The sequence below is a fragment of the Uncinocarpus reesii genome, genomic scaffold (genome assembly GCF_000003515.1).
Source record: "Uncinocarpus reesii 1704 scaffold_2 genomic scaffold, whole genome shotgun sequence".
Lineage (NCBI taxonomy): Eukaryota > Fungi > Ascomycota > Eurotiomycetes > Onygenales > Onygenaceae > Uncinocarpus > Uncinocarpus reesii.
In genome coordinates this window covers 2,850,679-2,878,003 of record NW_003052499.1, presented here as the reverse complement: position 1 = coordinate 2,878,003, position 27,325 = coordinate 2,850,679, and the positions used below count along the sequence as shown (strand labels likewise).

General features: G+C 48.6%; 6 protein-coding genes across 6 annotated transcripts; 3 read left to right on the top strand and 3 right to left on the bottom strand.

Annotated features, from left to right (window-relative positions):
* Positions 1-1,256: 1,256 nt before the first annotated feature.
* UREG_03953 (uncharacterized protein) lies at positions 1,257-12,000 on the top strand (the record flags this gene model as incomplete). Its single annotated transcript, XM_002544390.1, has 4 exons — positions 1,257-3,340; positions 3,380-11,603; positions 11,658-11,833; positions 11,994-12,000. 4 exons carry the CDS (start codon positions 1,257-1,259, stop codon positions 11,998-12,000), a joined length of 10,491 nt encoding a protein of 3,496 aa, XP_002544436.1.
* Positions 12,001-12,718: 718 nt separating this feature from the next.
* Positions 12,719-13,593, bottom strand: UREG_03952 (cell cycle control protein cwf16; the record flags this gene model as incomplete). Its single annotated transcript, XM_002544389.1, has 2 exons — positions 12,719-13,519; positions 13,573-13,593. 2 exons carry the CDS (start codon positions 13,591-13,593, stop codon positions 12,719-12,721), a joined length of 822 nt encoding a protein of 273 aa, XP_002544435.1.
* A 541-nt stretch (positions 13,594-14,134) lies between these two features.
* On the top strand, positions 14,135-16,420 carry UREG_03951 (uncharacterized protein; the record flags this gene model as incomplete). The annotated part of the gene is made up of 1 exon (XM_002544388.1): positions 14,135-16,420. The coding sequence occupies one exon, from the start codon at positions 14,135-14,137 to the stop codon at positions 16,418-16,420; it is 2,286 nt and encodes a 761-aa protein (XP_002544434.1).
* Positions 16,421-17,028: 608 nt separating this feature from the next.
* UREG_03950 (uncharacterized protein) lies at positions 17,029-19,604 on the bottom strand (the record flags this gene model as incomplete). The annotated part of the gene is made up of 6 exons (XM_002544387.1): positions 17,029-17,722; positions 17,783-18,118; positions 18,177-18,267; positions 18,316-18,450; positions 18,498-18,796; positions 18,820-19,604. The coding sequence occupies 6 exons, from the start codon at positions 19,602-19,604 to the stop codon at positions 17,029-17,031; spliced, it is 2,340 nt and encodes a 779-aa protein (XP_002544433.1).
* A 506-nt stretch (positions 19,605-20,110) lies between these two features.
* Positions 20,111-21,913, bottom strand: UREG_03949 (uncharacterized protein; the record flags this gene model as incomplete). The annotated part of the gene is made up of 4 exons (XM_002544386.1): positions 20,111-20,376; positions 20,430-20,761; positions 20,826-21,440; positions 21,474-21,913. 4 exons carry the CDS (start codon positions 21,911-21,913, stop codon positions 20,111-20,113), a joined length of 1,653 nt encoding a protein of 550 aa, XP_002544432.1.
* Positions 21,914-23,328: 1,415 nt separating this feature from the next.
* UREG_03948 (phosphoribosylformylglycinamidine synthase) lies at positions 23,329-27,064 on the top strand (the record flags this gene model as incomplete). Its single annotated transcript, XM_002544385.1, has 2 exons — positions 23,329-27,000; positions 27,029-27,064. 2 exons carry the CDS (start codon positions 23,329-23,331, stop codon positions 27,062-27,064), a joined length of 3,708 nt encoding a protein of 1,235 aa, XP_002544431.1.
* Between the last annotated feature and the right edge of the window lie 261 nt (positions 27,065-27,325).

Below are 27,325 nucleotides of genomic sequence, written 5' to 3'. Positions count from 1 at the left end.
TCCCTGGTTTCTTGTGTACATGGGACTTTCTTTTGATGCTTTGATTCATTGTCTTCTGCCGACCATGACTATGGAAAATAGGACTGCTTGGACTGTTCTAGATCGCGTCAGGTTAGGGAAAACTGGTGCGGGCGGCGTTGCCTTGTTCCTTGGTCTGGGTTACGTTTAGGACCCCTGTGATGCGGTTTTCAGATACCTTTTGCAAATGGATTGATACTACGTCTAAAGAAATATCCAAGCGTATCTATCAGGACCTGCGTCTGGTTGGCTTTTTCCAAGCACGATGGTCAGTCAGTTAAACGCGCGTTAAGGTTACCGAGTACTCCGTACACGCCGCGGCTAAAGTTGGACAATAGATTCTCCGTACCGGCGCTAGTAGGCCACTATACCCAGACTATGCCTAAGCCAGCTTAGTGGATTTTACAGGGTCTCAGCGATCCCCCCCAGCTTCCATAGTCTCGCCAAAAGGTTCTCTCTCCGCGTTTATCAACATTATCCATTCGAAGAATCTCCGCCGCTACGACGTGAATCTACCATTTCTCATTGAGCTACTGTTTACTTGATCAAACAGTTCTTTCTCTAAATTCTACTTTTTACCTATTTTACTTTCTCCTATGACCCAGAACTTGCGGCAGAAATTCTCCCTCCGAATGTAAATTGTCGGCCAGAGCGAAGCAGTTCACGGAGTTCTTGCAACAAGCCGGCCTCAGGGCCTGGCAATAACTTGCTTAGCGTGGTAGCAGGGGAATGTGCCAGGGCCACTTATTGGTCTTATCGCGGCAATGGATCGCGACGTCGTGGAGCGCAATATTGACATATATGCTGCGAAGCTTGGGGATCCTGCTATAGGTATGTATTTCCTTTCTTTTTGGTGGTGGATTGCTCATCTCTACTGCTTGCATGCGGATGAATTGCTGACCGGAACTCCTTTTCTCTCTTAGAATCTAAATTCAAAACCAATGTAGCAGTCGAGCTGCGCGATTCCCTAGAGCAATTATGCTCCTCCGCTACCTATGCGACCTTCCTTACGAAACTATGGCCCGTGTTCAAGAAGATACTGAAGGGCGAACCGGTGTTTGTCAGTATGTCCTGGGAACAGGTAGGTCGAAATGCCCATTCTCGTGCTCGCAGGCTACCGACACTAAGGCCTTGCGGCATCATAGAAACTTCGAAACTGCATTTTGGAAATTCTGCACCGATTACCGTTGGACTTGCCAGACGTTGAGCCCTATGCAGCAGATACGGTTGACCTCTTAATGGAGCTTGTCAGAGTTGAAAACGAAGAAAATGCCGTTCTTTGCATGAAGACTATCATGGATTTGGAAAGGCGGCAGGTTCGCGCAACTCAAAGCAGAGTACAACCGTTCCTCGAACTTATACGGGATATGTTTGAAGGCATGCCTCAGGTTGTGAAGGACACTTTTGAGACTCCCATCCAGGGTTCTACTCCTGGCATGATGCCATCAACACCCGGTGGACCTCAAAATTTCCAATCCCCAAGACCTAGCTCCCCAGCTACTTCAGTCTCGGACCTTGCTCCCGAACAGCAAGGAAATCAGCAGCTACTAAGAGGCATGCAGTCGTTCAAAGTCCTTGCCGAATGTCCGATCATCGTTGTCTCTATATTCCAAGTCCACCGCTCCTTCGTCGCTCAGCATGTTAAGGTGTTCGTTCCGCTTATTAAAGGCATATTGCTCCTCCAGGCAAAGCCTCAAGAAAGAGCACACGCAGAAGCTGCAGCCCAAGGGAAGATATTCACCGGTATATGTAAAGACATCAAAAACCGAGCGGCTTTTGGAGAATTTATCACGGCGCAAGTCAAAACAATGAGCTTCTTAGCTTACTTACTCAGGGTATACGCGAACCATCTGCAAGATTTCCTCCCATCCCTACCGAACGTCGTAGTACGATTACTCCAAGACTGCCCTAGAGAGAAGTCAAGCGCTCGAAAGGAACTGCTCGTTGCTATCCGGCATATTATCAATTTTAATTATCGCAAGATCTTCCTTAAAAAGCTTGATGAGCTGCTTGATGAAAGAACTTTGATCGGCGACGGCCTTACTGTTTACGAAGCTCTGCGGCCCTTGGCGTATAGCATGCTTGCTGATTTGATCCATCATGTTCGCGAATCGTTGAACCGTGATCAAATTCGTCGAACTCTTGAGGTTTACACGAAGAATGTGCATGTCGACTTACCCGGAACAAGCTTCCAGTCGATGAGTGTGAAACTTCTCTTGAGTATGGCAGAGAGGATATCGAAGCTAGAAGATAAGCGTGAAGCTCGGTATTTCTTGATTGCCATTCTCGACGCGATTGGTGATAAGTTCGCGTCCATGAACCGTGAGTTTAAAAATGCGATCAAAGCATCAAAGCAAGCAAAGGAAAACCCCGATGGCATAGAAAATTACCTTGGGCACCCGGATAATCCGCCCGATTGGGATGAAATCGATATTTTTACGGCTGCGCCCATCAAGATATCGAATCCTAGAGACAGAAATGTTGACCCCGTGCATGACAACAAGTTTCTCTTTAAGACCTTGGTGAATGGACTAAAAGGCCTATTTTACCAGCTAAAGACTTGCAACCCAGACAACGTGAAAATAGATCCATCCAATACCCTAATTAACTGGTCAGAGGTATCTTATGGGTACAATGCCGAAGAAGTTCGTGTCATAAAAAAGTTATTTCATGAAGGAGCAGCGGTGTTCAGATACTATGGCGTGGACGACCCAGAACCTGAATTCCAGCACGCATCACCCTTGGAATTTATTACCAGTCAGTACATGCAACAAATGAGTAAGGAAGAGAAAGAGCTTTTGGAAAGCTTTGGGACAGTTTTCCACTGCATTGACCCCGCCACCTTTCACGAGGTATTCCATAGCGAAATACCTTATTTGCACGATCTGATGTTCGAGCACAGCGCCTTGCTTCATCTGCCCCAGTTTTTCTTAGCCAGCGAGGCCACCTCTCCTGCTTTTGCTGGAATGGCTTTGCAGTATTTGATGAGCCGCATCCAGGAAGTGGGTTCTGCAGACATGAAGAAGTCAAGGATACTCCTACGAATGTTCAAGCTCTCGTTCATGGCCGTCACTCTCTTCTCGGCGCAAAACGAACAGGTTTTGCACCCTCACGTTACCAAAATCGTGACCAAATGCATCCAGCTTTCTGTGACTGCTGAAGAGCCTATGAATTATTTCCTTCTTCTTCGTTCGTTGTTCCGAAGTATCGGAGGAGGACGATTTGAGCTTTTATACAAAGAACTCTTGCCTCTGCTTGAAATGCTCCTCGAAACTTTCAACAATCTGTTGTTGGGCGCGAGGAAGGTTCAGGAACGAGACTTGTATGTCGAGCTCACGCTAACCGTCCCAGCTCGTCTCAGCCACTTGCTTCCGCACCTCAGCCATCTAATGCGGCCACTGGTCGTCGCCCTTCGAGCAGGATCCGATTTGGTCGGTCAAGGCCTTAGAACCCTGGAACTTTGTGTCGATAACCTTACCGCAGACTACCTTGATCCAATAATGGCGCCTATTATGGACGAACTCATGACTGCCCTTTGGGATCATCTTCGACCAAATCCCTACAGCCATTTTCATGCCCACACCACCATGAGAATTTTGGGTAAATTAGGCGGTAGGAACCGGAAGTTTTTAAACCATCCCCCTGACCTCTCCTTTCAACAATACGCCGACGATGTGCCTAGCATGGACGTCAAGCTTATTGGATCCAACAAAGACAGAGCGTTTCCCTTGGATATAGGGATTGATTTGGCTCTGGGTAAGCTACTTGAAGTTCCTCAAAATCCTGCTGCAAAAGCTTCAGATGCCTTTTATAAACAACAAGCATACCGCATGCTTAGCTCACAACTTAAGCTATACATCGGTTTCGAGCATTTACCAGACGATTTGGCTGCATATTTGCGACTCCAAGCTAATGACATCACTGATACTAAATTCGCTGGTGGGCTTGATATCTTTGAAAAGTCCGAACGTCAATATTCAACCCCCAAAAAGCTAGCCCAGGAAGAAACTTTGAAGAAGCTTCTAAAAGCCTGCATATACGCTACGACAATCCCAGATCTTAAGCAGAAAGCATCGCAATTTCTTGTTGATGTTTGCCGACATTGCACCATTATCGAAGTCGGACGAGCTCTGGCACAGGCGCGACATTCGCGACGGCCGTTCAACGTGACTATGGGAGAAGGGCCATTATATTTGGACGCGAGGGTACTTGCTGATGCAGTGGTCGAATGCTATTCATCTGATCATGCAGCTGTGCGTGACGCTGCAAAGGAAGCCATGTTTACAGTCCGTGATACTGCTACAACCATTTTCGGATCGCCCGCAAAAATTGGCAAACTTCCATTTTTCCCTCACCTTGCCCGCTCGTTCTGCCATGCATGTCACGATGAGGAGTGGTTCATGAAAGCAGGTGGAAGTCTAGGAATCAATCTCTTCGTCACCGACCTCGACCTTGGCGATGCCTGGTTAGTAGAACGGCAGGCCGAATTCGTTCGTGCTTTGATGTACGTTATCAAGGATACTCCGTCGGATTTCCCAGCAATCACCCGAATCCGGGCACAAGAGGCCTTGGAGCTAGTGCTTTACAGGTGTACCAAGGGCCTATCAAAGGAGGAATTGAAAAATGATAAAAGCAGACTTTTTGGTCTTTGTGGGTTTCTTGTCCACGAACTATCCCACATGAACAAACATGTCCGTGAAGCTGCCCGAAGCGCATTTCAAACTATTGGTCGGACGGTGGGTGCTGAAGTTCACGAACTGTTGTATCCAGTGAAAGATCGACTCCTTCTTCCAATATTCAATAAGCCGTTGCGGGCGCTTCCTTTCCCTACTCAGATCGGGTTCATTGAAGCGATAACGTTTTGTCTTGGCTTACATCGGGATATCGTTACTTTCAATGACCAACTGAACCGCCTCTTGATGGAATCTTTAGCTCTAGCCGATGTCGACGACGAGTCCCTTGCCTCCAAACCCCATGAGATCAAAACGGCAGAACAGATCGTCAATCTCCGTGTAGCGTGCCTTCATTTGTTGTCAATGGCCATGAGTTTCCCCGACTTCGCGAGCGGACCACAGAATACTAGCCGTGCGCGCATTATTGCTGTGTTCTTCAAATCGCTTTACTCGAAATCGCCCGACATTATTGAAGCTGCGAATTCAGGTTTACGGGATGTGCTTACGCAAACAAATAAGTTGGGGAAGGACTTACTTCAGAACGGGCTTCGTCCAATTTTAATGAATCTTCAAGATCCGAAACGTTTGAGCGTGGCAGGACTGGACGGATTGGCGCGCTTGCTTACACTCTTAACGAATTATTTCAAGATTGAGATTGGTGCACGTTTAATGGAACATATGAAGGTTATCGCTGATGATACGGTCCTTGAAAAGGTTTCGTTTGGGCTAATCGAGCAAAGTCCGCCGATGAAAATTGTGGCGGCTATATTCAATATCTTTCATTTGCTTCCACCTGCAGCTACGTCCTTCATGGAGAACTTGGTTACCAAAGTGCTTTGGCTGGAAGACAAGCTTCGAAGGACTGCGAATAGTCCTTTTAGAAAGCCACTGATTAAATTTTTGAATCGATATCCAAAAGAAAGCTGGGCGTTTTTCCAGGTTCGGTTTCACGACGAGAAATTCGGTCGGTTCTTTGGGCAGATATTGGCTGATCCAGAAAGTCTACCTTTGAGGTCTGCTGTGCTGGCTGATACACATACATTCACAACCATCGCGTTTGGGCATACTGAGTCCCCTGCTCGAAACACGGCGGCCATTAATGGAATATATACAGTCCATTCGATATGCCGCCACGATTCCACCAAAGGCTGGCTGACCTCGAGCCCTGACTTAAAGCGACACCTCTTGAACGCCGGTAGAGACCTTGAGAATAAGCTTCGGGGAGACAAATTGCCAGTGAATGAACGCTTGAGGGCTGAGCAAGCCGAAGACCAGTTATTAGAGATATTTACCGTTTACCTCTCCCAAAACCTTCAAGACTTCGATTTTCTTTTCGAACTCATCGATAAACTCTCCTCGGGGGAGCTGAAATCTACGCTGGTCATCCCTAAGTTCCTCTATGAGCATATCATTTCGAACGACTCAATAGATTATCGAAAGTCGATTATCGCTCGCTGCTTGGATTTGTACGGCCAGCGAACTTCGTCGCAAAAATTGAAAACATATGCATTCCGGAACCTAGTCAATCCTATTCTCGCAATGGACGTGCAAAGGACATGGGGAAATTCTAACTCAGGCACGAAGTTGATGGACAGGGATATGACTGAATTGATCCATAATCGCCTCTGGAAGCCGCAACTAGGTGACATCAGCGACGAGTCTGCTCAAACGGGCGTTGATCATTCACGGATGGCTTTGCTCCAGCTATCAGCCCTGCTGATCAAGTACCATCATACTACGGTTCAAGAGACCCGCAAAGACATAATTAAATTTGCTTGGAGCTATATCCGCTTGGAGGACATCATCAACAAATACGGCGCTTACGTGTTGATCAGTTACTTCATTGCTCATTACGAAACTCCCTCAAAAATCGTGGTGCAAATATACGTTGCTTTGCTCCGAGCCCACCAAAACGAAGGGAAAGCGCTCGTCACACAGGCATTGGAAATCTTAGCGCCGGTTTTGCCGAAACGAATAACTCCCGTTGGAGATTTGAGATATCCCCTTTGGGCAAGGTGGCCGCGCCGTATTCTTGCCGAGGAGACTGCTAATTTGCAGCAAGTGATGAGTATCTTACAGTTCCTTGTTCGCCAACCGGATCTATTTTACGACTCTCGCGAGTACTTTGTTCCTTTAATTGTTCCATCTTTGGTGAAAATTGCTGGTCCCCCTAATCCCTCCACCGAAAGCAAAAAGCTTGCGCTTAATCTAATTGGGTTGATATGGATTTGGGAACAACGCCGGGTCAACAGCGACCAGCCTCCTCATTCCCCCAACCCAAGAAAGCGGAAATTTGAAGAGAACCAGAAGTCCCCATCAGGACCTCCAGGGCCGTTGGGCATGAGAGAACGGCCGGATTACATCATATCTCTCGATCTGAGGACGACACTCATCAAATACTTAGTGACTTTCATTTGTGGGTTGCCAGAGCGTTTCGAAGTACCAGCGAAGAAGTTAGTTTCACGGGACTCAACCCGGCCGCAATCGTTTGTTATGTATGGCGATATGGTCATGCGGGCTATGCAGCTACTGCGGGATTTACTCTCACCCGACTACTGGGCTGATGTGGATATAGATGTTTATCCAAAGGTGACTGAACCGATTCTTTCCGGGGAGAAAGCGGAAAAGCCAGAGGAGAAGCACATTACAGGAATGATCAATGCACTCCAAATCTTGAGAGTCCTACTTGCAGCCAAACCAAATGAATGGGTTGCTTCTCGCGTGTCAACCCTTCAACTTCTATTCGAGAAATCATTGCGATTGGACCACCCAGAAATCCAGGATTGTTTGCATGGTGTTGAAGACGATATGGACACTTCACGACGACTTCCCCCACCGGTCAAACGTGTTTTGGATTCTCTCCCCCAGGATCAACCAGCTGACGAGGAATCCATGGACGTCGATGATGCCCCCACAGAGTTTGCCGCATACTTATCCACTATCGCAACAGAGTCGCTGTCTGCCAACAACTACATATCAGCTATCAATATCCTTTGGACGCTTTCGAAAAGTCGACCAGCAGAGATGGACCAGCATATACCTCATGTGATGAAAGTTCTTTCGCAAAAGCTCGCGAAAGATCATGTTGCTGTTTACGCAAACAATCACGGCTCAAATGGCGCTAAAAATGGGAACGGAGAACAGGCTATCGCGGACCAAGAAGAATTTGAACTTGGTGTGGATCTCATCTTGAAGACGATTGACCTGATCGCAGTCCGCATGTCACATCTGGGCGAGCAAAGAAGACCATTCCTGAGTGTCTTGGCCCAGCTTGTCGAGAGATCGCACAACATCGAACTGTGCTCCAAGGTATTGGGCATGGTCGAGTTCTGGATATTCCATTCGACCGAATCCTGGCCAACCCTGAAGGAGAAAACTGCGGTCTTACACAAGATGCTGTTGTTTGAAACGAGACCCAATCAAACGATGCTGAAAAAGTTCCTAGAACTAGTGATTCGGATTTATGAAGACCCCAATATCACTCGGACAGAGCTCACTGTGCGGCTGGAGCATGCTTTCCTGATTGGCACGAGAGCCCAAGACGTTGATATGCGCACTCGGTTTATGACAATTTTTGACCGGAGTCTGACCCGATCCGCCAGCCGGCGGCTCAGCTATGTTCTTACGTCGCAAAACTGGGACACCCTTGCTGATTCTTTTTGGTTAACTCAAGCTTCCCAACTGGTAATGGGTTCGCTTGATACGATGACTTCCGCGAAGTTACATCCGGAAGATTTTACTCTACCACCAGTTTCTTTCTTATTCAGCCACTGTGAGAAAGACCCTTCTAAAGAAAGCGTTATGGTGGATAGCAATTTGGATACTTTAGTTGCGGAGCATCGGAATTTCTATTCGGAACTTGCTGATGTCAAAACTCGTGACATCCTTGAACCGTTATCTCAGTTGCAACATGCCGATCCGAAAGTTGCCTATACGATATGGGTGACTCTATTTACGATTTGCTGGTCAGCCTTGTCACGCGAGGAGAGAATCGATTTAGAAAAAGGCATTGTGACCCTTCTTACGAAAGAGTACCACCAGAGACAGCTCGATGACCGTCCAAATGTTGTCCAAGCTTTGCTCGAAGGCGTGATAAGAGCTAAGCCCCGGTTCAAAATCCCCCCGCATGTTCTCAAATTCCTTAGCAGGACATACGATGTATGGTACACTGCTGCCGTTGCCCTTGAGCAGTCAGCAATCAATCCTATAATCGACACGCCGACTGCACGCGAGAGCAACCTTGACGCTCTTGTGGAGATTTACGCCGGTTTGCAAGAAGACGATATGTTTTATGGCACTTGGAGAAGACGATGCAAATTTGTCGAGACCAACTCTGCGCTTTCTTACGAGCAACAAGGCATGTGGGACAAAGCACAGCAACTCTACGAATCGGCCCAGATCAAGGCACGTACTGGTGCAGTCCCATTCTCACAGGGAGAATACTACCTTTGGGAAGACCATTGGGTTATCTGCGCTCAGAAATTACAGCAATGGGAAATCTTAGGCGATTTTGCGAAACACGAAAATTTTAACGACTTGTTGCTCGAGTCGATTTGGAGAAGCTTGGATAGTTGGCAAGGTGATTCTAATCGCGAGCAGATTGAGTCTCTCGTTAAAGGTGTATCCGATGCCCCAACACCTCGCCGCGCATTCTTCCAGGCTTTTATGTCACTCTTGAAATTTCACACCAAACAAGAAAGTCCACAAGAATTCCATACTGTTTGTGATGAAGCGATTCAATTGTCGATTCGAAAATGGCACCAGCTCCCCAAACGTATCACGAACGCTCATATACCCATTCTCCAGATCTTCCAACAGCTAGTAGAGCTGCATGACGCGAGTGTGATCTGCACGAGCCTTAATCAGACCAACGAGAGGAATTTGGACACAAAGTCTGCGGAGCTGAAGCTTTTGCTGGGAACTTGGCGTGATCGACTTCCAAACGTATGGGACGATATCAATGCATGGCAAGATCTTGTTACCTGGCGCCAACACATCTTCCAGTTAATCAATCAGACGTATCTTAACCTCCTTCCCCCACAGACAAACAACGTTGCAAGCAATTATGCGTATCGCGGATACCATGAGACTGCCTGGATCATCAATCGCTTCGCTCATGTTGCACGGAAGCACCAGATGCCCGAAGTTTGTATCAACCAGCTTAGTCGCATTTATACCCTGCCGAACATTGAGATTCAAGAGGCGTTCTTAAAATTGAGAGAGCAGGCGAAATGCCATTATCAGAACCCCAAGGAGTTGAACAGTGGCTTAGACGTCATCAATAATACGAACCTCAACTATTTCGGGTCGCAGCAAAAGGCAGAGTTCTTCGCTCTGAAGGGGATGTTTTTGGCGAAGCTGAATCATACTAATGAGGCGAACGATGCATTTGGTGTTGCGTTGTATTACGATCTACGGCTTCCGAAGGCGTGGGCTGAATGGGGCCAATACAGCGATCAGCGGTTCAAGATCGATCCTTCAGATATGGAACTGGGGAGCAATGCAATGAGCTGCTACCTGGAAGCTGCTGGTCTTTATAAGAACCACAAATCAAGAAAGCTTTTGAGTCGCATTCTTTGGTTGCTAAGTCAAGATAACGATGAAGGAAAAATTGCGGGTGCCTTCGAGAACTTCAAAGGCGACACGCCAGTGTGGTACTGGATCACATTTATACCACAACTTCTCACTAGTCTTTCCCATCGTGAAGCTCGATTATGCAAAGCGGTCCTAGGAAAGATTGCTAAGCTGTATCCTCAGTCATTGTTTTTCCTGCTTCGAACATGCCGCGAAGACTTGCTCGGAATTAAGAAAAGTCAGGACCAGAAACAGGAGAAGATCAATCGGATGAAACAGCAGCAAAGCTCACCGCAGATTAAAACTGAAACTAAACCCGGTCCACAGGTGCCGGATGGAGTCGCAAACTCTTCAGCTGGTGCTGGTTCTCCTCGCCCGCCACACGCCAATTCAGCCCCCCCGATGACCGGAACGCCCGAAATTCAAAAAGAGAGACAACCTTGGGAATACGCAGAAGACATCATGGCAGGACTAAAGACAGCATTCCCGCTATTAGCATTGTCAATGGAAACCATGGTGGATCAGATCCATAAAAACTTCAAGTGTCCACCAGATGAGGATGCTTATCGACTCATTGTCGCGTTGCTTAATGATGGACTTGCTTATGTTGGACGCATGCCGTCCTCATACGCGCAGGATTTCAAGCTTCCACCCTCTACTGAGGCTAATATTACAAGATTTGCGGAAACAATCCTCCCTGCACATATCCGAAAGTCGTTCGAGGCGGATTTCGTCATAAAAAAGCCGACCATGCACAAGTATATTCACAAGCTTCGCAGATGGCGTGATAAGTTTGAGGAGAAACTCGACCGTCGCCCTCAATTTCAGTTCCTTGAAGCGTATTCACCGCATCTTAGCGAATTCAAGTTCCAGAAGTTTGATGAAGTTGAAGTTCCTGGCCAGTATCTGGAACACAAAGATAAGAACCAGGACTTTGTTCGAATTGATCGCTTTTTGCCCAACGTGGATTTGGTACGTGGAATTGGAGTATGCCACCGACGGTTAAAGATTCGCGGCCATGACGGTAGTCTCCACGCATTTGCTGTCCAACATCCCGCAGCGCGCCATTGCAGACGTGAAGAACGAATGCTGCAGCTTTTCAGGATATTTAATTGTGTGCTTCGAAAGCGCAAGGAGAGCCGTCGCCGTAATATCTATTTCCACCTTCCTTTGATGGTTCCGCTTGCGCCTCACATCCGTCTTGTCCAGGACGATTCCTCCTATATCTCGTTGCAAGGCATTTATGAGGACCATTGCCGTCAAACCGGTATGAATAAAGACGAGCCGATGCTCTATACAATGGAAAAAATGCGTGCTCTTGCAGAAAATAAGATGAATGTAAGTCGAAATTCCAATGTCAGTCAAATGTTGCTATCGTCTAACGCTTCCCAGCGCGCTCCGGACCACTCCGTTGTACTCCGCACGGAAATTTTCTCGGCTATCCAGCAGAGATGGGTTCCTAACACCGTTCTCTTGGAATTCATTCAGCAAACATATCCGCAGTACGCCGATTTCTGGCTCTTCCGTCGACAGTTCTCATATCAGTACGCTGCAATAGCTTTCATGACGTATATCATGCATATGGGCAACCGCTATCCAAGCAAAATCCATATTTCTCGTCGTACCGGTGACATTTGGAGTTCGGAGCTTATCCCGGCAATGAATAACGCTAAAGCGCTGTTCTACAACCCCGAGCATGTCCCCTTCAGGCTGACGCCCAACATTCAGACTTTGATGGGACCATTGGCAACTGAAGGCATATTTGCATGTGCAATTATGGCAATTGCCCGGTGTTTGACAGAACCACGGCTTGAATTGGAGCAACAACTAAGCATCTTCGTACGGGATGAACTGCTAATCTGGGCCGCGGCTCAACAACGTGTTTTGCCGCAGATGAAAGACTTGGTTCAGAACAACATTGATTTCATTGTTAATCGAGCGATTAGTTTGGCGAGCCCCCCTGAAGGCAACCTCCCTGCGAACCAATCAGTTATTGACCTTATTTCTAAGGCAGTCAATCCTCAAAGTTTAGCGCAGTGCGAGGCTCTCTGGATGCCCTACATGTAACTTTCTCCTGCTTATATTTGTCTATTTCCTTTCCTTTAATTCTTCCTCGGTGGCGGCTATTTTGTTGTTTCATACTGATGTATTACTTCGTTGCATTTTGACGAACATGGCGGGCTCTGCTGTACAATGACGGGATGGGAGGGTGGCTGGCATGGCGTTCTTGGAGAACTTCAAAGGCCCCTTGATGATTGTTCTTCCAGGCATGTAGTCGGAGGGATTATGATTTCTTACACCAAGTGATTTTTCGTGTAGGCTAGTTCAGCTAATAAATTCATTTTTGTTCTTAGGATCCGGTGATATATGTCATTTGAAACGCTCCGGCAAAAAAGGGGGTATATATGCGCATCCGTCCCCAATAAACGCCCAATCCAAGGAAAACACGACTCCTAAACTAAAGACGTCTTCTTTTTTATACCAAGGCCAGCCGAAAATGGCTTTTTAGGCCTTTTTACTCTAGTGAAAGATGGGGGTGGCATCTCTGTTGCACTCGGCGCAGGCGGATCTACTCCATCACTCTCTTCCACTAATCGCTTCACGCGCTCCCCGTCCTTTGTCATAAAGGCCCTTCGCGCGGCTTCTTCATCTTCCGCGTCAGCTTTTGCCTTCGCTTCATCCGCCTCTCGACTCGCAAGTAAAATTGCTAATTCTTCACCGCCCTTTTCGCCGCGTTCGATTCTAGCGTTTCTCGTTCTGATTTCGTCCAAAGCATCCGCCACCGCCATCTCGCGCTTTGAATCTAACATCTTTTCCTCTAGCTCCATCATTTTATCCCTCTCCGCCCTCTCTTCTGCCTCGTTTTCTTCCCTTTCTAGGCGATTTAGCGTCTCTTCCTCCGTTTCATTAGCGTGACCAGCTGCCGCTTCTCTCCAGGGCTCGAAATTCCTTTTTGCGCCCCTTTCGCATGTATAATCCATATTCTTTGGGTCTGTTTTGAAGGTGATTTCGCTTGAGCATCGTGTGCATCTTATGTAGAATCGATATATGGGGATATTTAGGTAACGTTCATCGGTGGTCTCTTTCCGAGCATTAAACTTCCGTCCCTTGTAGATGTACTCGCCACAATTAGTGCATTTAAGGCTGAAAGGTGCCATCAATCGAACAGTGAGCAGCCTTGGACCGGTCGGGCGCAAGTGCTTGGGTGTGCGCGTGATGGCCGAAGGGTCGAAATCGGGAGGGTAGTATTTCGTCTATGCGAGATTAGTGTCGTGGGTTACTGTAGCCGTGGCGGACATATACTTACAAGAACTTTGCGTTCAGACATGGTTGCCGGAGATAATCCTCAAAGCCCCTTGAGCGGCGATATACCCAGGTCTCTAGTTATAGAAGAGCGCGATAACACGTTCAGATGTTTTGATGCAATTGAGGGTTGCTGCCGGCCAGACTTCAACAAGATAAAGCGCCGCCACTATCACGTGATAAAGAGGATGCCAAGCCCTTAGTCAGCTCAACCAAACACTGTCAACGGGGCAAACAAGGCAAACATAACATCGCAAGAAGGAACCTCGCTGGCGGTTGAGATGCACGCGGTTGACCTTGAGTTGATAGGAACCAAGCGGTTTATTTGCTGCTCTCACCAGTTATCTATGTGACGTCTGCTCTATTTGATGATGCTTAAGTGACCTCGAGTCCGCTGCTACTCCGCGATCTAACGCATTTGGTGATTATGGAAGGCTTCCTGCGGAACTGGAGACAGGAGGCGCTCAACAGAGGACAGCACGATGCCGCCATTTATATAGGCGATAAAGTATTGGCACTCACAAGTAAGCTGGGTCCCAGGGCTTGGTGGCGTAAACGGGTCTGGCATGGCTGACAAATTGTTTGTGGCTCTAGACAGCGACAACGATGCGTTCTGGCTGGCGCAAGTCCATTTTTCCAATAACAATTACACGCGAGCATTGGCGTTTTTGACCAGGAAAGATCTGATCGCCCGGAGCTCGTCTTGCAAATACCTCGCGGCACATTGCTATATCAAACAAAACAAATATGAGCAGGCACTCCAGGTTCTTGGTGAACATAACCCCACACACCTCATATCAACCGCCAGCAATAGCCGGCGGAAACTCCAGCACCGAAATGGAGGCTCCCATATTACGCTTCGAAATGGAAAGTCTACGGCATCTAGATCAGATAGGATTGAACGAAGTGAGGAAAGAGAGCGAGAGGATGCGAACCACATTAAATTCGAAGCGGCCATGTGTTACCTAAGAGGGCTATGCTATGCCCGTCAGAACGCCTTTGACCGTGCGCGAGATTGCTATAAGGATGCTGTGCGAATCGATATTCAGTGCTTTGAAGCGTTTGATCAGCTTATGAAGAACTCTTTGATGTCGCCCGCCGAGGAGTTAGAGTTTCTTGAATCGCTTGATTTCGATTCAATTAACCCCTCCTCCGACCCATCGACGTCACAAGAGGCGGCTGAATTTGTCAAATTGCTTTATACGACACGGCTATCCAAGTATTCGTCTCCGTCGGCCATCTCTCACGCCACCGAGACCCTATCTACACACTACAATCTCGCAGAAAATCCTGATCTTCTTCTGTCTCGCGCAGAAACACTTTATACCCAGTGTCGATTCCCCGAGGCCTTGGAACTGACTTCGTCCATTTTGTCATCTTCTGCTTCCGATTCTCTGGCTACAGCTACTTCGCAGGGAGACCAAAGCCGTAGTATTGGCCACTCCCCAGCAGTTTATCCACTGCATCTTGCTTGTCTTTATGAGACCGGTGCGACCAATGCACTGTTTTTGCTGGCTCACACGCTCGCTGATAATTCGCCGGAAGAATCGTATACTTACCTTGCTATAGGGGTATATTATCTGTCCGTCTCGAAGATTGCCGAAGCGCGAAGATATTTCTCCAAAGCCTCCCTGTTGGACCCTCATTCTGCCCCTGCGTGGATAGGGTTTGCTCACACGTTTGCCGCTGAAGGCGAGCATGACCAGGCAATCGCAGCATATAGCACTGCCGCAAGGCTATTTCAGGGGAGCCATCTTCCCCAATTATTTCTTGGCATGCAACATCTTGCCCTGAATAATATGTCTCTCGCCCATGAATACCTCTCTGCAGCTTATAACATGTCGTCCAGCTCCCTATCTAGTAGTTCTGGGACTGCGTCACTTTCATTCAATTCCAGTGATTTACAATCGTCCCCACCGATTGCTGGTGATCCTCTTGTGCTCAATGAAGTTGGGGTCGTTCTGTATCATCAGGCTAAGTTGGAAGGGGCTATTGAACTCTTTCGGCAAGCATTGAGTCTAGCTACTTCGTTACAATGTGATCCAGGCGCATGGTTACCGACGCGAGCCAACTTGGGACATGCACTACGCCGCCTTGGTCATTTCGAGCAAGCTCTGCAGGAGTTCGACGAGTGCCTTAGGATTGGTGCTGGTGGTTCTGCGACTAGCCATATTAGCAAGGCTGGAGTGGCGCTTCCTGCAGGATCTGCTGCTGCTGTTGCTGGCTATGAAGATCGAGGCCTTGCCGGTTCTCTACACACTGCTCGTGGGTTGGTTCTGCTGGAACTAGGTCGAACAATGGAAGCTGTTACAGCCCTACATGAAGCCGTTCGTGTGCTTGGTACAAGCGGTGGCGACGCTGCTGCAGGTGCAGGAGTAGCCGGTACATTACTTTCAAGGGCACTAGAAATCTGGGCCTTAGAAGCAGGACAGGACGCTGTCTCTTCGTCTCCGGAACTTACAGAACCCAGCAACTCCGGCAGGACGAAGCCATCCGGCTCAAAAGGAAAGGAAGCGTCTAGGGCTAAACCATCGAACCAAGTCGGCAGGAAGGCTAAATCGCGGAAGGCAGCTGTCGTATCCCAGGAATGGACGGATGACGTTGTCGACCGTGAATCCCCAAACATTCGGGACGATCAGCAGACTGTGGCGATGGAATTGGATGGAGAAGCTGACGGTATACTTAATCACGCTCTGGCACGAATAAAGTCCAGGTGTTCGAGAAGGCGAGACGCCGGACTCACTCCTAATAATGGGCAGGCCGTTGATATGCCTAATTTCAATGCGCTTACTCGATCGACGAGAGCTTCAAGCAGGCGAAAGAGTCCCACGCGACACGGCCCTGCTGGATGATCATTTTTCCACCCTCCGATTCTGTTGACCTAATAGTTGGAAAACTTCTCCTTTTTACCCTTTTTCTAAAACCCATGATGCATTTTCGAGCTAGCGATTGCATGGTTGGAGTTTGGTACAGGCAGTGTGCCTATTCAAGTTTTCTTCGAAACAATTTTCGCTCAGATAGATGTGGTAGGAATGATCATAGCTTCATCGTTTGCATGTATATCAAGTCTTCTCAGTTATTTGAGCAATAGGGAAGATGTCATATATATGTATTCGGTATTCGCAAGCAAAACAGAAACTTATCAACATTTATATCCGTCTTTTCATGATCTTCCACATATAATTACAGTACTTTTCGCCGACCATAATGACATAACAATTTCGAAGCTGCTGGTTCCCCGGACCGCACCCGATCAACGCCATCATGCTTGTCCCGAGATTGCCGTTTGTCCATCAAAGTCCAAGTTAAAAGCGAAAATGAAAACTAAGCAAAACGAAGATCAACACCCCTATTCCAACACCAATATATCCATGGTATAACCGTATGTGCGATGCAATAGATATTTGTATGTCGAGGTGCAGTGACGCAAAAGAGGGGAGAAATGCTAATGATTGGACTCTCATGGCCATAGCGGAGGATGGATGTATTCCGCAGCGCGGTCTAACAAGTTTGGAAGATTCCATTCTGAACTTCCGGAACTCTCTGGCGTCGGCGGGGGCAGGGAGCTACCCCGCGGGGCGTTTAACTGGCTACTCAGCCCACTCACAGACCCTGATGGCGTAACATAGCCAGAAACATTCACACTAACACCTGGCGTCGAAGAAATAGGTGGTAGTGTTCCGAGAGGCTGCGCCTGCTGTCTGCTGTGCATGCTGAATGCCGCATTCAATTTTTGCAAAGCGCGGAGCGACTTTGTGAGCGGCCTCTGCCATTGAGTTTCCGTGTCTGAAGCAACAGAGGCAGGCACTGTCGACGTCGTTGAAATCTGTGTCGGATCCAGCGTTGACGTGGGAATGTTTGTCACACCATTGATAAGATGGGGCGAGCCTTCAGACACAGGGTTACTAGTGCAACGTGTAGCAGCTTTGTCTGTGGCGTCCGCTGCAGTCCGTTCGGCAATGGCATGTTCCAGTTGTAGAAGCAGGTAGCGAATTTGTGGGTCGGATTTGGCTTCCTCCAGGACGGCCAAAAGGAATGCGGAACTAATCGTCCGTTGCATGCTAATCCACGATCTTGAAGCTTGCGGGTTAGCTGCATGTAGTTCTACATAGGCTTCACGGATCTGCTGAGTGCTGATGCACTCTTTCTGATAGCTGCGTGATGTGTCACTGATCAGCGTGCTTCAGAGCGTCGCAAGCTCTGATGCGATGTACGAAGAATGTAACTTTAAGCCGATTCGTTGCAGGTTCTCTTTTGCCGTGGTGCAAAATTTCGGGTCTCTCAGGTGCGGGGAAGCATCGGCCATGATTCGCTTGATCTCTTCCCTATAGGCTCGAATGACGGCAAAGCTCATCTGAGCCTGGGGAGCAATCATGCGACTGCGAACGATTTCAAGAGTCAAGGCAATTATCCTACAAAGGGTTTCGAAGAAGGACCGGTTGCCGGGCTTTGAGTCTGCCTGGTAAGGTATATCGGGATGGCCAAACGCCATTGTCGACGGGCGGTCGTAGGACAATGAAAAGTGACTATCTTGCCAGGCAGTTGACCACCTTTCTAGTAATTAGACCACGCAACTTTGAACGTTTCTTTCGAGAGGCGGAAACTTACCATACTTTCCTTCGGATATGTTGCTCGGTGGGGGAGAATTTGTGGGACTCAACCTGGAGGCCAAGAGATATCACCATTCTCAAAGTCATACCTTGCCGAGTCAGCCGATGTTGTCGAGATGACCATGGTGACTACTAACCTAAAAGAACATAGGACGCTCCCGGATTCATATTATAAGAAAGCACATTCCCGATGATAAGCAACGTCTGAATCGCTTGTAAATTGGGCTGTGATACAAAGTTCATTGCCCGTAAGCATTGGTAGGAGCAGCAAACTGGCATATATTAGCACGCTCTCCATTAATATGTTCGGATGACGCACCGTAAACCTGAGAAGTCAGCTCTCGCTCTTTGCCTGGCATCTCAGACGATTGACAGCCCGCAGCAAGTACAGCAAATAAGAGGCCTATAAATGCTATGCTCATTCCGAATGGCCTATCGATAGCCTCTGCAGTAACCCCGTTGGCTCTATTCCGGAGGAACATTTGTAGGTTTTCTTCAAAGTTGCTCATATCTGGTATGACAGGATACAGGGTAGCTCCAATGTCACGATAACAACTGGAAAGTCTGATCATTGGGAAAAGAGAGACCCCATTAGCAATAGAAATGAATGGGAAGATCCTTTGTAATGGGTATGAACTGACCTGTAGCACTGTTGGTCGTCTGGCAGCGCGCTGCAAACAGCATTGATATCAAACGTGGAACTGTTCGAAGACCAGAGATCGATAAAAGGATACGTAACCAATTCGTTGTCAAGGCCCAGCTTTGGGAGAATGCCTCCTTCGCTAATGGCCTGAGCGGCCTCTTGCGAAGTGCCGGAGCCAGCCAGGATGTAAGCAAGCACGGACCTCGAACCCAAATGGATTGTTCCATTCCCCAGCCCGTTAGCCGCGTGAATGCCTTCTCTGTCAGGCGAAGGAGGCTCCTGGCCCGCGGACATGTGGTCGCTTCGGATATCCGACGATGCACCAGGCGCAAAGTCTGCGCGCTCCAGGCCCATGCGAAGCGACGAAATCGTCTGTTCCATTTCTTTCAGTTTCAAGCAGACATTGTCCCATTCGTCTTTTGACAAAGACACCCTATTTTGATCAATGGAAGCCATGGGTTGGGCGATTCCAACCCCAACTGCAGCGGTCCCGCCATCGCCACCTTCTGGTTTCACAAAGGATTGAGGAAGTACCTGGCGCTTTTTGGAGGGCCGTTCGTACGAGCAGAGATCCGCATGGTCTCGCTTGACGCAGCCATCGCACGGGAGATTTCGATCGCATTTGACCTTGCGAGTGTGGCAGGGATAGCAGGCCTTGGGCTCACGAGCTTTGCGCTTGGTGCGAATAATGGCATCCACTTCGGCCTGGGGAAGATCAGAGACGGGCGTCGAGAGGGTCCGCATAGGCGTGACAGCCGATAGGGTATTCAATGGCAGGGACATGGCACCAAACGGAACCGCAAGGGACGTGGTTTGCTGAGTCGGTTCAAATCACATGCTTGCAAAAAGTCCTGTTTGGACGTCGGCGATCTGGCGATGACATCGACAGCGGACAACGGCAGGGAAGCCGCTGACTCAGCACCCCCGGCGCCACGGCAGCGCTAGGCTACTTTGGGACTAGCACAACTGGAAGCGGCAATTAGAGTTTGGATGACGCGGTGGCGCAGGTCCGAGCTTATCTGTGGCTGGTGCCGTGGGACCTCAACTCCCTCACTTTATATCTACGGAATACGCAGGACATAAGGCAGGGTCTTTGTATAATGATTATTGGTATTATCTCGCTTTACAGAACAATTGGAAAAGGCAAAGGAATTAGGCTATTGCTTTGAACCCGACATCGCTTGCAAAACACAACAACACGCCAAGACGAACGCAATGTATCAAAATCGGGGTAACTCGTTTGAAAATGTTCGAGGTTAAAACTCGCTACTGTGCTTTTGACTGCCACCTTACTTTTTCTCTGTCGCTGCCGCCTCTTCTTCATCACCGGCATATGCGAATTTGGAGTAGCGTCGAATAGCCTCCCCCTTGTAGTAAAACAGGAATGGAATCGCGCAGCAGGCTAGTGCCAGGAACGCAAGGAACGTGCTGGCCCACTGGTAGCCCATGCGATTATACATCTGGTTGGTGAACAGCACAACCGACGCGCCCCACATGGATCGCAAGAACGTTTTCGCCGCAAGAGCAGATGCTGCCTGGTGTTGATATGTATCAACTGCAAGCAAAAAGTCAGTAGATGTCCTGGACACCGGTGCAAGGAGTACTAACCCAGATAGTTATTGCAAGAGTTGTACAAGAAGATGAACCCGAACCCGACTGGGAACCCTCCCATGGCTGGCCCCAGCCAGTGGACATCAGGATATGACGTCCATGCGAAGATAAACAGCCCAATAGGGACGAACCAGCACGACAGCATCATCGGGATTAAACGCATCTCTGGCGGTGGTTTTCCGTTATATTTGGCACATATCGATAGATAATGCTTGTTCACAAATGGCGCGCAAATGGCGCTGAGGAGCACGCCAATAGCCAGCGGAATAAACATGAGACCCGTGATACTCGCAGAGTACCCTTTTCCGATTTGATAGACGATTGGATACCTATAGAGGTGGGGTGAGCTTTTCGAGTATTCTTTAGGGGCGTGGATGATGCTGCAGCACTTACGCGACGAAAAACATATAGAGGAGGCCGTATAGAATGGACATGTAGATGGAAAGAAGGAAAACAATCAACTCCAGAAACAGGAGTTGAAACGGTCGGATAAGGAAAATGCGCATCTTTTGGCCCATAGGCCGCGAGTCCAAATCTTGCTCCGTGACGTACTTTGTATTTCCAGTCTCTTTTCGCATTTTTTTGGCTCGTTTCGCAAGGAGGGTTGGTGTGTAGGTCTCCGGCATAGTAAACGCCAGCAGGGCGAATACAACGCCGGACATGATAAGCTGAATCCAATAGAGCCATCTCCATCCCTTGTGATCGCCCAAGAAGCCACCAACAAGAGGACCAATGGCCGGTCCAATAAATGGTGCAGCGCTAAACGCAGCCATGGGAACACCTCTCTCTTCGTTGCGCCACATGTCTGCAAGTGTGCCACCTACTAAAGTCATGGGTGCACTGAATGCAATGCCATCGATGGCACGGCAGGCCAAAAGGGTGCCAATGTTTTCCGCTACGGCACACGGAATCAGAAATACCACGGCAATAAACATTGTCACGACGTATACAGGTTTTCGACCAACCATCTCAGACAAGGGGGCAAATGCCATAGGTCCTGGAGAGAAACTTAGCATGTTTTTATATAGCTAGCAGACTTACTAGCAGGGATTCGTACCAACACCGAAACCAATAACGAACAAGGTGATCGTTAAAAGGGATACTTCTTCAGAAACACCAAATTCCTTCTCAACTCCGATCAGATCCGCCGTAATGACACTGCTCGCAAAGGCCACCACGAAGCAAGTAAACGCAACTACCATGGTATAATACCATTTGTACGCCTTGCTCCAATTTTTCGGGTTCTCTGGATCGCCAACTTTGAAAGTGACAAGCTCGTAGTCTTCAATCTTCCCCGTGACGTTCGATCGAACAGGCCTGGTGATCTGGCCGTCCGCCGTCTCCTCCGTGTACTCCTCAAAGGCGGCATCATCATTGAGTTGGCGAAGAGGTAGGTCTCTAGGATCGATGGTACCCGGGACCTCGACCGAAAAGGTTCGAGACGTTCGAGCTGACATTTGGGGGCTTAACGGCCTTGCCATTTTGACTGACTGTCAAACTGCAACACGAGAGGAAGTCTTGGAAGGGTCCAAATGATTCCATATCGTGGGTCGTTAAAGGCGGTATATATATATATATCCATAGTTCATGTGGACTCCAGTGGTTCTGGAAAAACGGCATCCCGTCCATGGGAACCATAAGAATTATTTCCAGGTAAGTCAATGAAAGTGTCCCATTCCATGAGGTTTCTGGAAGGGTAAGCGGCGAGTAATTGAGCACACAAGGGCGAGGGACTCGGGAAACACTCGGTGTCCCCTCGGAATTGCTAACTTTTCATGCCAATCGCTAGTATTAATAGAAAAAGAGGGCAAGGTTCCAGGAACCTCGCTGAGGAACATGATTTACCTTTAGCCGTTTATCCATTCTTGCGTCATGAAGGCCCTTGCGTGACTGAGAGAATCATAATGTTTTCGCCAACGCTTTTGTTTCTCTCATGAGTCAGGTCAGCAGTCTTTCGACAGGACATTCCTATTGACTTGAAATCTGACCGTACCCTTGATCTTGTCAAGTTCAGCGAGTAGCACCTTTCTTGGTCATATTGAAGAAACCTGGGTTTGCAAAGAAGTTCTTTAGGGTTGCATCATCCTACCTGGACATAACCAAAGATGGAGCTCAATAGCATTGAGAACCCGAACGCGTGTTCGAACAGGTAGCAGCGCAGAGACTGGCACAAGATTTAAAGGCCAAGAATTGGCATGAAGATCAGGCACAAAATTGCAAGCTGGTAGCTCTTCCCGATTCCGTTTTATCCATACTTCAGGGCTTCTGCAGACTCGTGCAGAGTGCCTGGACTGGTCAAAACGGTCCACTTGCCTCAAGTCCCGGGTAGAACGGAGCATATGCTCTCATCGTGTCAATCAAAACCCAGAAAACCGGAGCTGTCATTCCTCAGCAGTGGAACATGTTTTTTGCAAAATTCGAAACCCAGGTTATCAAGCTCCATCAGCGGCGTTCTCTCGGAATGGCTGCATAAACGGCATATCACATGACTGACCGTCCTTATCTTATCAATCAGATCTTATCACACGTGAGTCTCCTTGTTTTGAGCTAATACGGATAGGGACTAGCGTAGTTTCTTATCAGCAATCGGTCATGTGACGCTGGATTTTGCCATCGAAAAAAAAAGAGCCAGACCGCCCGGGCTTGACGACGACGGACGGGAGTCCAGGAAGACAAGCAAACAATTGAGAGATTGAACGAGACAAGCCCGGCATTCTGCTTTACTTGATAACAATGCCCCTCTATATCTTACTCTCCTTCTCTTAAGGCTCCCACTTCCCGGAAGACTACCCCTCCATCCCACTATCTGACGCGGGGCAACTTTATACCAGTCGGATATTTTCGAGAACTAAAAGCCAGCCGATTCAGAAAGTCATATCCCGTATCAATCTCAAAAATGGAGTCCACGGTTTCTAGCCATTTGGTTATCCCGGGGTCTGTTGCGTTCTCTCAATCTCGGTGCCGGGCCATTGCTGCTGATATCAAGGCCCGAGCAGTGCGGGCACAGTGGGTCCATTACATCGATCTCGTAGAGAATCTTCAAGAGCAGCACCGTGCCGTCTTAGAGCAACTCTTACATTACGGAGACATATCCGATGACCCAGCTGCCTTTGAGTCGCTCGAGGGCTCTCATGTTACATACCACGTTGCTCCCCGCGTCGGCACTATTTCGCCATGGAGCTCCCAGGCAACTGGGATCGCACATGTTTGTGGCCTGAAGCAATATGTGAAGCGGATAGAACGTGGCTTGGAAATATCGTGCGTTCTTAGCCATGGAGAGAAAGAATTGGACGCGGAACGTCTCAATATGCTACACGACCGGATGACTCAGATCATCAGTACCAATGAACCGGACCTCCAGGCCATGTTCTCAGAGCATCAGCCTCAGCCACTCGAAATTGTGTCTTTCGAAGATCGAGAAAAGAGTCCAGCTGAGATTCTGGCGGAGGCGAACAAGCGGCTTGGTTTGGCCCTTGACCAGTCCGAAATCGATTACCTCGTCCAAGCATATTCACAAGGTGGCCCCATCTCAAGGTCACCCACGGATGTTGAATTGTTCATGTTCGCGCAAGTGAACTCGGAACACTGCCGTCATAAGCAGTTTAACGCAAAATGGATCATCGACGGGGAAGAGAAGCCTAATTCCCTGTTCGGCATGATAAGAAACACTCATAAGCAGCACCCTGATTATACGATAAGCGCATACAGTGATAATGCAGCCGTTATACAAGGAGAGGAAGCAAGCTACTGGTCCCCAAATCCTTCAACAGGGGAGTGGTCTCAAACCAAGGAATTGGTTCACTTCTTAGCAAAAGTTGAGACTCACAACCATCCCACCGCCGTATCGCCCTTTCCCGGTGCCGCCACAGGGTCAGGAGGCGAAATTCGTGACGAAGGTGCAGTCGGACAAGGTTCAAGACCCAAGGCAGGTTTGGCAGGGTATTGTGTTTCCGATCTCCTAATACCGGGAAATAGACAGCCATGGGAGCTGGATGTCGGGAAACCAAATCATATTGCTAGTAGCTTTGATATCATGATTGAAGCTCCAATTGGAAGCGCTGCATTCAATAACGAATTTGGTCGACCTTGCACAGCAGGATATTTCCGGACTCTACTGACAAAAGTCGATCTTGAAGACGGTGGATCTGAGGTTAGAGGTTATCACAAGCCAATCATGATTGCTGGCGGCGTGGGAACAGTTCGTCCACAACACGCTCTCAAAAACCCCAGAGCGGTTAAGCCTGGTTCTTTCTTGGTGGTTCTAGGCGGCCCGGCGATGTTAATCGGATTAGGTGGAGGTGCAGCCTCTAGTATTACTTCTGGTGAAGGTTCCGCAGATCTAGACTTCGCCAGCGTTCAAAGAGGAAACGCAGAGGTCCAAAGGAGAGCACAGGAAGTCATCAATTCATGTGTGTCAATGGGAGATGACAATCCGATCAAATTTATCCACGATGTCGGTGCTGGTGGACTTTCCAACGCTTTGCCTGAGCTGATTCACGACGCTGGCTTAGGGGCTACGTTTGAGCTCCGTGAAATCGACAATGCGGATAGGGGGATGAGCCCCATGCAAATTTGGTGCTGCGAAGCGCAAGAACGTTATGTCATGGCCGTCTCGGAGGACGGAATGACGAAATTTACAGCAATCGCAAAACGAGAGCGTTGCGGTTATTCTGTCGTTGGCCGTGGCCTCGGTCAACCTGAAGAAGAAAGGAGGCTCATTCTTCTTGATCGAGACTCGAAAGCTTACCCCAAGCCAATTGACCTACCTCTCTCGGTTCTTTTTGGAAAACCTCCAAAATTGACTAGAACTGTAACCTCCAGAAAATTGAAACTGCCTACCTTTGATAGCAGCCTCCAGTCTTATCTCCCAGAGATTCCCGCCAAAGATTTGATAAGCGAAGCAGTGTCGAGGGTCTTACAGCTGCCTGCAGTAGGTTCGAAATCCTTCTTGATCACTATCGGTGATAGAACTGTGGGGGGTTTAACAGCAAGAGATCAAATGGTTGGCCCATGGCAGGTTCCTGTGTCCAACGTCTCTGTTACTGCCACCTCTCTCCTGACCGGCATGAGAACCGGTGAAGCCATGGCTATGGGGGAGAAGCCCACCCTTGCGCTCATCTCTGCATCCGCGTCTGCACGGATGGCAGTGGCAGAATCGCTTATGAATATTGCGGCTGCGGACTTACCCGGCCGTTTAAGCCGAATCAAGCTGTCCGCGAATTGGATGTCCGCAGCAAATCATCCTGGAGAAGGTGCTGCCTTGTACGAGGCAGTTGAGGCTATTGGAATGGACTTATGCCCAAAACTAGGGATTAGTATTCCAGTTGGCAAGGACTCAATGTCTATGAAAATGAAATGGAACGATCAGAATACCGGGAAATCCGAAGAAGTGACCGCACCACTTTCGCTAGTCATATCGGCATTCGCACCTGTATCCGACATCCGCAAGACCTGGACACCAGCTCTACGCAGCTTCGAAGAAGTGGGAGAAACCGTTCTTATGTTTGTTGACCTTGCCGGACGCAGGAGCATGGGTGGTTCAGCCCTGGCTCAAGTCTTTAACCAAGTGGGTAATGAATGTCCAGATGTGCATGATGTTCAGCTTTTCAAAGACTTCTTCGATGCAACTCAGCAACTCCAGGAGACCGGTGTTGTTCTTGCATATCACGATCGCTCTGACGGCGGCTTGTTTACGGCACTGGCGGAGATGATGTTTGCCGGTAGATGCGGGGTGCAAATCATGTTAGACGAGATCTGTTCGAGTGCGAACATGAAAGACGTTTTGCAAACTTTGTTTAATGAGGAGCTAGGTGCCGTATTCCAAGTGCGGAAGAAAGATGAGGGTGTGTTCCGAAGTTGTTTTGCAACTTGCGGCCCTCCACCCGGATTGCTCTTCAGGATCGGACGTGTCGCAGAAAAATCGAAGCAAAACATGGCTATCTACTACGGAGCGACTCTAATTTACCGCAATTCTCGTGCAAACTTACAGCAAACCTGGTCCAATACCTCATACCAGATGCAGAAGATCCGCGACAATCCTTCTGCTGCTGACCAGGAGTATGAAGCTATCCTTGATGACAACAACGCAGGTCTCTCATACAATCTCACCTTTGATCCGAAAGATCCTGCGATGCCACTTCTCAGTAGTTTTAGCGCAAAATTCTCACCATTCGCTACCAAACCTCGAGTCGCTATCCTCCGCGAGCAAGGTGTAAACAGCCAGGCTGAAATGGCATTCGCATTCAACATGGCCGGCTTTTCCGCTGTGGATATACATATGACAGACATCCTCTCTGGGAGGGTTTCCCTTGCATCATTTGTAGGCATCGCCGCCTGTGGTGGGTTTTCGTATGGCGACGTGCTCGGTGCAGGCCAAGGTTGGGCCAAATCAGTCTTACTTCACAAAAACACGAGACAGGAATTCAAATCATTTTTCGAACGGCCAGATACGTTCACCCTGGGCGTCTGTAACGGCTGCCAGTTCCTCAGCCGTCTCAAAGAACTTATACCCGGCGCGAACGATTGGCCGAGCTTCGAACGCAATGAAAGCGAACAGTACGAAGGTCGCGTATGTATGGTGCGCATTTTCGATCCAGATCAATCGTCACCAAGCGTCTTCCTCCACGGGATGAACGGAACTTCACTTCCCATTGCTGTTGCACACGGCGAAGGGCGCGCTTCATTTGCTGGTACAGACAATGTGACCGCCGAGGGTATAGTTAAGCGCAATCTTGCGCCAATCCGATACGTAGACAACACCACGCTGAAGCCAACGATGAAATACCCATTCAATCCGAATGGAAGTCCGGAGGGTATTGCAGGTGTGAGGAGCTTGGACGGCAGGGTCCTTGCCTTGATGCCGCATCCCGAACGGACTATAATCAATGGCGTGG